The 12590-nt window shown below is 43.7% G+C and overlaps 1 protein-coding gene and 1 long non-coding RNA gene across 2 annotated transcripts in view; one reads left to right on the forward strand and one right to left on the reverse strand.

Annotated features, from left to right (window-relative positions):
* Positions 1–1895: 1895 nt before the first annotated feature.
* On the reverse strand, positions 1896–3955 carry LOC144305357 (uncharacterized). The gene is made up of 2 exons (XR_013372390.1): positions 3662–3955; positions 1896–2580 (listed from the first exon to the last, which is right to left on the reverse strand). It is a non-coding gene; the product is annotated as an uncharacterized LOC144305357 (long non-coding RNA).
* The window catches only part of UBXN7 (UBX domain protein 7), a 60104-nt gene continuing 50330 nt past the window's right edge, over positions 2817–12590 (forward strand). The window contains exon 1 of the mRNA XM_077884144.1: positions 2817–2975. Coding sequence (XP_077740270.1) covers positions 2903–2975 — 73 coding nt within the window. The 5' untranslated portion in view covers positions 2817–2902. The remainder of the gene's footprint in view (positions 2976–12590) is intronic.

The raw sequence follows: 12590 nt of genomic DNA on the forward strand, positions 1-12590 counted from the left end.
TAATTTTTCATTATTCAATATATAATATTTTTGCAGTTTCTTTTCTGAGGATAGTCCATTTTTTAAAACATATTTCCCATGATTTGAAGAATGTATTTTTTTAAATTCACCCTTTTTTTAAAGATTTTATTTATTAATGAGAGACACACACGGAGAGGGGGGAGAGAGAGAGACAGAGACACAGGCAGAGGGAGAAGCAGGCTCCATGCAGGGAGTCTGATGTGGGACTTGATCCAGGGTCTCCAGGACCACGCCCCAGGCTGTAGGCGGCGCTAAACCACCTTCAGGGGCTGCCCTGAAGAATGTATTTAAACATATTTTCTTATGAATCTAAGGATCTTTCATATGCGTTAACAATTCAAAAAGGCTTTTCAAAGTTGTGTTATTAATTTCCTGCCTCATTTTATTTTTTAATCTCCACAAAATCTTTTCTAAAGTTGTGGACAGCACAAGCTTGACCACTTTTTGACAAGATTAATTGAAAAATCACATCATCATATCTGAATTCTAAGATCTTGGAAATAAATTTCCAGGTTCCGTAGTAACGGCAGTAATAACCGCACCTAGTTTTTGTAGTCAGTGGTATTATACCATTTTACCTGGAGTTCGATTTTACATGGTTGCCCATAGTGATACAGCCTTTAGGATTAAGGAAGGCCTTTAGGAAGGGAGAGGATAACATGCCTGGCTGGGTCTGTCATTGGAGTGTGAGGCTTTTTTTTAAAGATTTATCTATTTATTTATTTTGTTGGTGGGGGGAATGGAGAGAGAGCACAGGGAGGAGAGGCAGGGGAGAAGTCAGAGTCTTGGAGCCCGGTGATGTGTGGTTCTGTCTCATGACCCTGAGATCACGATATGAGCCATAGTCAAGAGTCAGATGCTTAACAGACTCAGCTACCCAGGTGCCCCATGGAGTATGCCATTCTTGATCTCGGAGTTGTGAGTTCTAGTCCCACATTGGGTACAGAGATTACTCAAAAATAAAAAAAGCTTTAAAAAATAGTAAAAAGAGGTCAAACTGTTTCTTGCCCTTGTTTTCCTCTCCTTTTTTGCACTTCTGTGTCAATGTGAGTCAAACAGCTTCCCAAATCCGTTACTGGTCCTTAGGATTTCTTAAACATCCAGAGAATTGCAGCAACCTGGAGGTGGTCCTAGGACCAATCTTTGTCATTTAACTGACAATATTCTTCATCAGGAGTCAGTTTTCTGATATATTATCAATCATATCTTCATCATATCAACCATATTTTCCTGAAGCTTTAACTCTATACCTGATTTGACCTGGTTATTTCTTAATTCACCCCAATAACACATTAACACACTCTTAGAATGGGTCAGTTTTCTTGTCTCATCTTTTACTGGACCATTTTCCTATGTAGATGAAAAATACGTGGGTAGGAGGTTAGAACCTAAATTGAGTCTCCTTAATTTTATTCTTATAGAGGGAGGGATCATCAGATTTGAGTGCACCCCATCATTGTTTTATTTTATTTAAGATTTTTTATTTATTCATTTGAGACAGAAAGAGAGAGAAAGCATGAGCGGGGAAGAGGTAGACTTCCCACTGAGTCCGGAGCCAGGTGGGGCTCCATCTCAGGACCCAGAGATCATGACCTGAGTCCAGGAAAGCAGAGGCTTAACCACTTGAGCCACCCAGGCACCCCTCCATCATTGTTTTAAAAATATAAAATATAAGTAATATACTAATAATATTATATGTATGTATGTATGTATGTATGTATTTATTTATTTATTTATTTATTTATTTATTTATTTATTTATTTATCTTTATTTAAAAATAAAAGAGAGGGGGATCCCTGGGTGGCGCAGCGGTTTGGCACCTGCCTTTGGCCCAGGGCTCGATCCTGGAGACCCGGCCTGTGTCTCTGCCTCTCTCTCTCTCTCTCATGAGTAAATAAATCTTTTTTTTTTTTTTTAATTTATTCATGAGAGAGAGACACACACACACAGGCAGAGGGAGAAGCAGGCTCCATGCAGGGAGCCCGATGTGGGACTCGATCCCAGGACTCCAGGATCACGCCCCGGGGCGAAGGTGGCGCTAAACCACTGAGCCACCCGGGCTGCCCAAATAAATAAAATCTTAAAAAAAAGAAAAAAAATCTTTTAAAAGAAAGGGATAAAAGAATCCTCAAAGTCCCCTTTTGCCATCCCCTTTATTGCTCCCCTCTCTAGGGGTCACTAGCATCTTTTTAAGAACAACTTTTCGGTGCTCTTTCTATGCACATATACCCATGTTATATATATATATATATATATATATATATTTTTTTTTTTGCATAGATGACACCTCTTCATTTTATAGGCGAGGAAACCGAGACCTAGAGTGGAGACATGGGTTGGCACGTTGACGGAAGGGAGGCGGACTGGACCGTCATTTATTCGAATCCGCTGCGCGTCAGGCTCCGCGCCGGTGCTGGGTCGGCCCGCGGCGCCTGGTCCTGGACTTCCCTTGGACGGGTCGTCGCGCTCAGGGTGGCTCCGCGGAGCTCCCTCCCGTGCGGCGATGCGCGATTTGCATTTTGACAGGAGCTGCAGGACACGTCGCAGAGCGCTTTGGAGCTGCAGAAAAAGACGGGAAAACGGTCACCGGCGGCCGGGTCTGCTGGTGCAACCGGCGAGGCCGGCACGCGGAGCCGAGACGCCGCACCTCCGAGGCCGGCCCGCGAGCGCTGCGCCCCAAGGGGCCGCGGGCCGCCAGCCAGCGCGCAAGGCGCTCCCGGAGCGGCCCGGAGCGCGCGTGCGCCTGCGCCGCCGGGGGGGCGGGGCGGGGGGCGGAGCCTGGGGGCGGCCAGTGCGCCTGCGCGGACGGCGCGGCGAGGTGGGGGAGGGCGGCCCGTGTGTGTCTGTGTTGTTGTTCGGCGGCGGCGGCGGCGGCGGTAAGATGGCTGCCCACGGGGGCTCCGCGGCGTCCTCGGCGCTGAAGGGGTTAATCCAGCAGTTCACCGCCATCACCGGTGAGAGACGCGGTTACCGGAAGGCGGGGAGCGGGGCCCGCCGCGGGCGGCCGTTGTGCCCCGGGCTGCCCCGCGCCTCCCTGCGTGTCTCCCTCGGGCTCTGCCGTCCGCTCGCGTCCTCCCTCCTGAGGCGGCGGCGGCGGCGGGTGTCGGGGTTCGGGCGGGAGGCGGCCCCCCCGCCGCCGCGCGCACCGCCTACCTCGGTGTCGGGGTCCGCGCGGCGTGACCGAGACGCCCCCGCGCGCCCCCGCCGCCCGCCGGTGCGCCGGGACCCGGGGGCTGGGCCGAGCCGGCGCGGGGACCCGGGGGCGGGCGGGCGCGCGGGGGGGGCGCCCCGGGGCACCGCCCTCCGCCTCCCGCATCACCTCCCCGGCCCCGCGCGGGCCTGGGGTGCCGCGCATCCTCGCGCCGCGCTCCCCCGCGCCCCGGCCGGGTCGCCCTCCCCCAGCCCCCGCCGGCCCTTCCCCTCCTTGGGCCCCTCGGAGCCGTCGCCGTGGCCCTGGCGTGCGCGGGCCCTCCCGCCCGAACGGCGAGGCCGGTGGGCTCGGCAGTGCCTCGCCGGCCCGGGGGGATGGGCCGCTGCGCCGAGGGCGCCCGCCGAGGACTGCCTTCCACACCGAGGTTCTCCGAGAAGAACGAGGGGGAGCCCCCCTCCCTCCACCCTCACACAGAAGGCCTGCACGAACCGTGGGTGGCGTTTCCCACCTCCCCATAATAAAAATCATAAAGCCTGGGACGATGGCGCCGGAGCCTCCTGCTGATAAAATAGGGATGGCGGCAGAAACTTCTTGGAGAGAAAGTCAGCTTCGGGGGTGTCAGCATCCCCCAGATGTTCGGCGATTCTTCTCCCTCTGGACCCCCCTCCCTCTCCCCCCGCCCCCCTCCACCCCTGCGAAGGGCACACGCAGATCCTCTTGCCGCCGGGAGGAAAAGGCCCTGAGCCATTCTGCGAATTCTCCTCTACGCCTTGTTTCTCTCTGATGGTGCTGAACTTTTTTTTGCATGAGTTATTAGAGGGCGGAGCAAATGATGAAGTTCTCTGTGGAGTGATTTGAAGGGGAAGAGTACTCCATGTGCCTGAGTGTGATCTCGCCGTCCTAGTTTTGTCATTTTGGAAGGAGGCTTGGAAATGTTCGTGGCCTCCCCGAGCAGACCCGTGCCTCACCCGGCGGTTTGTTAGGTGCTAGGGAAGGATTCTGCTGGTAATGGAGCTAAGAGCCCGATGTGTAAGAGCTGTCTGGTCGAGTAAGATTTCACATTGTTCTAACCAGACAGGCCGTATGCAGGTTGCTGTTTTATCCTTTAAAGCTTCGTTTGGCCTTTTGCTTTGCAATGACTAAAGGCTTGATGCATTATCTCGCTGGTGGGCATGAAACCTCGCGTCAAAATTGGTGAAGTAAAATTCGCAACAAAATTGGGATGAAGGGGGATCGCTAGGTGGCTCAGCGGTTGGTCGCCCGCCTTCGACCCAGGTCGTGACCCCGGGGTCCCGGGATCGAGTCCCGCGTCGGGCTCCCTGCATGGAACCTGCTTCTCCCTCTGCCTGTGTCTCTGCCTCTCTCATGAATAAATACATAAAATCTTTTTTTTTTAAAGGAAAGTGTTTTTTTTTTTTAAGATTTTATGTATTTATTCATGAGAAACACAGAGAGAGAGACAGAGACACAGGCAGAGGGAGAAGCAGGCTCCATGCAAGGAGCCCGATGTGGGACTCGATCCTGGATCTCCAGGATCATACCCCAGGCTGCAGGCGGCGCTAAACCGCTGCGCCACTGGGGCTGCCCGTAAAACCTTTATAAAATAAAGTACTTGACTTAGTATTGCTTCTAGAGTAGCGGCAGAATTGGAATCGGGGGGATCCCTGGGTGGCTCAGCGGTTTAGCTCCACCTTCCGCCCAGGCCATGACCCTGGGGTCCTGGGATCGAGTCCCGCGTCGAGCTCCCTGCTTGGAGCCTGCTTCTCTGCCTCTCTCTCTCTGTGTGTGTGTGTCTCTCAGGAATAAATAAATAAAATCTTTAAAAATAAATAAAGAAAATTGGAATGAAGAATGGAATCATCAGCTTTTCTTGATATTTTAAAACTTTTGTGATTGGTATGTTAAAGATGTAATGCATTTCCCAGTGTCTAAGCAGATCAGTGTTACTGGGAAAATTACAAAATTCTTGTGTATGCAAGTTAATATTGCAGCATTACCTTTTTTACAGAAAAATATTTGTAGTGAGTTAGATGTAGAAGTGGTTATTATTATTTTGAAAGATTTTATTTATTTATTTATTCATGAGAGACACAGAGAGAGAGAGAGAGGCAGAGAGAGAAGCAGGCTCCATGCAGGGAGCCTGATGTGGGACTCGATCCCGGGTCTTCAGGATCACGCCCTGGGCTCCAGGCGGCGCTAAACCACTGAGCCACCCGGGCTGCCCAGAGATAGTTATTATTCTTTAAGTTTCTCTAGAGTTGGCTTAAGATGACACCTATTTAATTTCAGCTTTTTTTATATTAATTACCACCACTTCAGCAACTCAGGCCGTTTTTATGTTAACTTCTACCCCTTCAGGAACTCAGAACCTCACATTATTTCTTCTAAGTAAGCATTTTTGTTAGATATGGACAAACCCAAAGTGTGGTGAGATAAAATGGCTCACTCATTTGCTTTAATTCTGTTTCTGTATATTAGCTTACATGGCTTATTTCTTGGCCACAGGCCTTGCTATTCCTGAATCAGGTTGGAGACTCTTAGTAGACAATGGTATCTGGAATCTGCAAAACGGAAAATACCTTAAATTTTTCTTGATGTATTATGAGTTTCTGGCAGGCTCAGTCAGAAGAGTATGCAACTCTTGATCTTGGAGTCATGAGTTCGAGCCCAATTGGGTGTAGAGATTACTTAAATAAAAAAAACTAAAAAAAATAATAACTTTGGGGATTTTTTTTTTGTGAGATAATAATTAACTGTTATAAACACATGATTAACCCCTATCGTCTTTTTCACATATTCAAAAAAAATAATTTGGGGTCTGTATACATATATTTTATTTTATTTTTTATTTTTTTAAATTTTTATTTATTTATGATAGTTACAGAGAGAAAGAGGGAGGCAGAGACACAGGCAGAGGGAGAAGCGGGCTCCATGCACCGGGAGCCCGATGTGGGATTCGATCCCAGGTCTCCGGGATCATGCCCTGGGCCAAAGGCAGGCGCCGAACCGCTGCGCCACCCAGGGATCCCTGTATACATATATTTTAATTGTAGTTTTTATGTGAGCCAGACTTTCCCTGTAACGCTTAGAAATAGAAAACTGAATTTTAAGTCTTATTTCACTAAGTAGAACAAATCTCTCTATATATGAGTATGAAGTAATGACTGATTTCTTTTTAGTTGAGTACAACTAACTATTATATTACCTTCAGCTATAATGACTCTGATTTTTATTTTATATTTATTTAAAGATTTTTTATTTATTTGAGAGGGAGACGGCATGTGCCCGAGTGTGAGTGTACATATGTGCAGGTGCCTGCATGAGGAGGAAGGGCAAAGGGAGAGGGATAAGCAGACTCTCATATGTTGGGCTCCATCCCAGGACCCCAAGATCATGACCAGAGCGGAAGGCAGACACTTAACCGACTGAGCCACCCAGGCGTCCTTATTTTTATTTATTTATTTTTTAAGTAGTCTCCACTCCCAATGTGAGGCTTGAACTTGGAACCTTGAGGGTTTTTTTTTTTTTTTTTTTTTTTTTAAGATTTTATTTATTCATGAGACACACACAGAGAGACAGGGAGAAGCAGATTCTCTGCAGGGGAGCCCAATGAGGGACTTGATCCCAGGACTCTGGGATCATGACCTGAACCAAAGGCAGAGGCTCAGACACTGAGCCACCCAGGTGCCCTGCAACCCTGAGATTAACAGTCACATGCTTGAGGCACCTGGGTGGCCCATTAGTTGAGCGTCTGCCTTTGGCTCAGGTCGTGATCCTGGGGACCTGGAATTGAGTTCTGCCTCGGGCTCCCCTTGGGGAGTCTGCTTCTCCCTCTGCCTATGCCTTTGCCTCTCTGTGTCTCTCATGAATAAATAAAATCTTTAAAAAAAGGGTCATATGCCGTACTGACTGGGCTAGCCAAGCACACTGACTCTTGAGTTAAAAAAGAAAACCCTTAAAAAAAAATCACACACACACACACACAAATCATAGCAACATGAAATGATTTTGAAAAAAGCAAAAACTAATCCCTCACAACAGGAATATTACTTATTTTATGTATTTCAATTTTTGTTTGCATACTTTTAAAAATTCTTACATTATGGGCCATAGTATACATAATTTAGAATTCTAAGATTATTCAATTAATATTACATCATAAATATTTTTTCTGTGATCAAACTCTGATAAGCAATTCGCCAAGGGAAATGACAGTCTTTGAAATACTCACATTGATAGACTATATACCTTTACCATTGATGTTGTTAAGAGTCATTTGAAGTTGCATAGAAAACCAGTCCTGTTACTTCATAGTTCACTACATTTTACAGTATTACTCAGTTTGATCTCCCTGATATTCATCATACTTGGGTTTGAATGATTGTTGACTGTTTTCAAAAGTCGTATCAGTTCTGAAAACATGAGGAAAGAATGTGCTGCTGGATCTGAATGTAATTCCAAGTAATCTCTACACCCAATACAGGGCTTGAACTCATGACCCCAAGATCAAGAGTTGCATGCTTCTCCAACAGAACCAGCCTGACAGCCCCCAAAAGAACAGTTTTTAAAAATGTTTTGACCCATGGCAGTATCCCATTAACACCAACCTAGGCTGACATCCATCTACACATAGACAGAATGCACAGATGTATTAGAATAATTTCATGAGATGAGGGATCTATAGATGCTATAGAATTGGTAAAAATAAACAGGCAATAGAAGATAAGGACAAAATGTGAGGGAATAGAAAGTGGAGGCCCAGAAATACTAGAGTTTGTTGGTATAGATTTCCATAAAGCTTTGTGCATAGTAGACATTCATGTACTTAATGAAGTTATACAGTCTCAGTTACAGAAGAGACCTTAGTTTAATCTCTCTCTAAAATTATCAAATGAATGTGCGTTAGTTGATGTTAGAAACTGTGGTGTGGGTAGTAATTGGCTTTGTGGCCAATTTCCATTCATATTCTTTTCTACAATACATTTCTCTTGGGTTAGTATTAAAATGTGTTAAAGTTCTCTGTCAGGAAAGATGGTGGTAAGTGTTCTAGATATCAAGAGAAAACTCTTGGAATTTTAAGAACTATTTCAGAAGGTGATGATGTTTGAGCAGAATTTTTATTACAGAGAGGTAATAAGTTTAGAGTTGTGAATGGAATCTTACTAATAAATTCAGTATTGATAGACTACTATGTGCCAGGCATGGTTCAGATCCTGAGGATATTACTGTGAGCAAGACAAGGTTTCTGTGCTCAAAAAGCATAAAGTTTAATGGGAATACAGACACATAAATAGGTTATTATAATACAGTGGGAGAATGGTAGGTAGCTGTTATGGGAGCATAAAAGATGGAGGTAAAGAAAAGTTTCCTAGAAGAAATAATTTCTTTTTTTTTTTTTAATTTTTATTTACTTATGATAGTCACAGAGAGAGAGAGAGAGAGAGAGAGAGAGGCAGAGACATAGGCAGAGGGAGAAGCAGGCTCCATGCACCGGGAGCCCGACATGGGATTCGATCCCGGGTCTCCAGGATCGCGCTCTGGGCCAAAGGCAGGCGCCAAACCGCTGCACCACCCAGGGATCCCCTTAGATAAAACTTAGAGGAGAGATATTTCTGACAGGAGGAACATGTGTAAAGGCCTGGAGGAGAGAGGGACAGATATATACACATACCGAGACAAGAAAGGAGAGACAGTAGGTTTAGGGAGTTGATGATAATTCCAAATAAATAGGGCATAGCTAGTTGGAGATGCAGTAAATTGAGCTGAAGAGATAAGTGGGTGGGTGCCAGATTACGAAGGGCTTTATAAAACCCATGTTAAGAAATGTTGGCTGTACTCTGTAGTGGGGAGTCCATGAAAAATTTAATTGGGAGTGACAAAACCTGATTTAGATTTTTTTAGGAAGAACTATTTGGTTATAGTGGAGAAGAGAGGCATCGAGACCAGTAGAAAACTTGTTTTAATCCAAGAAAGACACTGGTGTCCTTACTGAAGTAAGTTTGTGGCAGAGAAGTGGAAGTTAAGGGAAGAAAGATATGGGAAGAAGTCAGAGGAGTCAGAATGAACCTTAGGTTTCTGTTTTGGGCATTTAGGTGTATATGTAATGGTGCTATTTGTGAAGATTACGGTATAGTAGAAGAGGTTTGAGGAGAAGATGATTCAGTTCAGTTTCAGATCAATTACTGCCTGTGAGACTTCAGAACTGTTCAATAAGCAAATGAATATTTGGGTCTAGAAATAGGAGTAACACCTGAGTTGTGGCGATGGTGGTTGAAGCTGTAAATGTGAATGGCACCTTGCAGGGGAGAGTGTACTGTGAGGAAGCAATAGGCTCCAGGACACAAAGCTGAAGGAACTCTTAACATCTGACACACTGCAAAGGAAGTACAGAGAAGATTCCAGAGAAACCAGATTTAGGAGGAAAACCAGGGGAATGTAATGGTACTTCCAATATCAGGAGTATGGTGATAAGTCAGATACTCTGTAGGCACTTGAAGAAACCAGAAATCATTGAATATTCATAGTTTTTTTTTTTTAAGAGGGAGGGAGAGACCGTGAGAGAGGGTGAGAAAGAATCTTAAGCAGGCTCCATGCCAACAGCGCTAGATGCTGGTTGGTTCTCACAACCCTGAGATCATGACCAGAGCCAAAATCAAGAAGTTGGCCCAATGCTTAACTGCCCGAGCCACCCAGGAGCCCCCTGGGCTGGAAGATATCTTAAAAACCATCTTGAAAAAAAAAAAAAAAAAACTTGACCCATTTCTGAGTTATTCAAATGAGAAGTAAACTGTTATATGTCTAGGTCAGTGCTCCTCAAACTTTCTTGGAGGAAAAGGACTCCTTCCTTCCTTCCTTCCTTCCTTCCTTCCTTCCTTCCTTCCTTCCTTCCTTCCTTCCTTCCTCTCTCTTCCTCTTTCTTTCTTTCTTTCTTTCTTTCTTTCTTTCTTTCTTTCTTTCTTTCTTTCTTTCTTTCTTTTTAAATCTAGTCTTTGTGGACTAGTACTTTTATAAAATACAATAAAAATTAGTTGCTGGAAAAATGAAGTAAAAATAAAATATAAGCCCAAATTCTTTTTAAAGTATAATTTGGATGCAGTAAAATTTGCCCTTTTTAGTATGTATTTTTGAGTTTTGATGAATGTGTACAATTTTGTAACCTCAGTGAAGTTGCAAAAACAGTTCTATCATCCTCAGAAAATTCTTCCTGCCCCTTTGTAATCAATCCCTCCCTCCACCTATAGCCTAATCTTTTTGTCTATTGTTTTTCTTTTCCAGAATGTCATATAAATGGAATCACAGTATGTAGCCTTTTGAGTCTGGCTTCTTTCACTTAGCATACTGTATTTGAGATTCATTCATGTCATTGTGGTATGAGTATGAGTAGTATTGGTGAATAGTATATCTTTGAATGGGTATACTACAATTTATCCATTCACTGAGTGTATAATTGTGCTGTTTCCGGTTTGGGAGATTATAAGTAAAGTTGTGCAAAACATTAGTGTACAAGTGTATGAATATAAGTTTTCATTTCCCTTGGATAAATTCCTAGACTGGGATAGTGGGATAATGGATAATATGATAGGTGTATTACTTTAAGAAATTGCCAAGCTGTTTTCCAAGGTCATGATTACCATTTTGCATTCCCATCAGCAATGTATGAAAGGTCAGTTGTCCTTTTGATATTTTTATTTTTTTATTAATTATTACTGTTATTTGTCCATTTGGTATTTTTAAGTTTTGGTAGTCATTTTAACAGATGTGTAATGGTATAGTAGTTTTAATTTGCATTTACCTAGTGACTAATGATATTGAGCGTTTTCATATGGTAATTTGCCATCTGTAAATCTTTCAAGCCTGAACTTTTTTAATTATTAGATTCCACAAAAATAAAATAACTCTATCAAATTGTTACAGAAGTTTCTAAATGCTTACACTGGAATTTCTGTTTTAATCTTGTCATGAACTAGAGATGAGATGGCTGGTCTGAGGACCATACTTTGGATAATACTGGTTTTAGGTAATGGCACAACAGGGCCTAGAATTCTGTTGTCTTTACTCCTAGGCCTATGCATTTTTTTACCATATTACTCTCACTATAGTTTACCTTTTGTTGATCCAACAAAAATTAGCTTTGTTAATCTGTCCCCTAACTCATTTCATTCCTCTTATATTTACTAAATGTAGTTTTCTGGATATAAAGGTTTCTTTGTTTCGTTTTATTTATTTATTTTTTATTTAATATTTTCTATTCCTGAATGCTTAAAACTAACTTCAGGATGGGAGACTGATGAGGTTAACTTTTACCTTACTTGTTACAACTATCACTCCTTCCTGTTTCCTAGGTGGACGCCTAGCTTATTTTGTTAGCATTTGGGAAAGGTAGAAGTAAAAAGCAATCTCTTTGGGTCTTTATCATTTCTGTCTCTATCCTTCTGAGATAATAAGGGCTCTATAGTGGGATTCTTTCTTTTCTATTTATCTTTTCTATTTCTCTGACTTCTCTAGTTCTTTGATATTAGTGGAGAGACTAATTTTTTTGGCACTGAAAGTGATGCAGAAAATAGGCATAAGGGGCTACTATAGTTTGGAAAATCTCTTGATTCTTTCTTCCAACTGTGGTGGAGATGTGGACTGCATTATAGGTTTTGGGCTATTTCCTATATTAAGTCATTAGGGAGAGAGTGTGAACTAAGAGGCAGCAGCAAAGAAATGGCCACTGGTAAATTGTATATCACAGGCTGGGTAATCATACTTTGGTGCCATTAGCAAGCTTAAAACGGAAGGGAAAAAGATAACAGGTAAATAAAAAGGATGCATATAGTGAGAAATAGTAAAGTGGAGCTCCGGCCACAGATTATAGATTGAATTTTTGTGCCCCCCCCTCCACTCCCTATATGTTGAGATCTTAAGCCCCTGATATGGTGATAGCAGGAAGTGGGGGCCTTTGGGAGATCATCAGTTCTTGAGGATGGAGCTCTCATGAGTGGGACTAGTGTCCTTAAAAAAGAGACCCCAGGAAACTCCCTTGTCCCTTCTGTGAGGATACAGTAAGACAACTGTCTTTGTTCTTCTTTTTTTTTTTAAATATACTTTTAAAAAGTTGTATTTTTTTTTAAGTAATCTTTACACTCAGTGTAGGGCTCAAACTCACAACCCCAAGATCAAGGCTCACGTGTTCTACTGACTGAGCCAGCTAGGTATCCCAGTATAGCTGTCTTTGAACCAGATAGCGGTCCTGTACCACACACTAAATCTGCTGGAGCCTTGATCTTGGATTTCCCAACCTCCAGAGCTGTGAGAGATTTGTTGTTTAAGCCACCCAGTCAAAGGTATTTTTGTAAGAGTGTCCTGAAAACACTAAGACACTGCATTAAATTAAGCTATCCTATTGCTGGCTGTAATATTGAGACCTCAAAAT

This window comes from Canis aureus, chromosome 35, assembly GCF_053574225.1.
Source record: "Canis aureus isolate CA01 chromosome 35, VMU_Caureus_v.1.0, whole genome shotgun sequence".
In the NCBI taxonomy this organism is placed as follows: domain Eukaryota; kingdom Metazoa; phylum Chordata; class Mammalia; order Carnivora; family Canidae; genus Canis; species Canis aureus.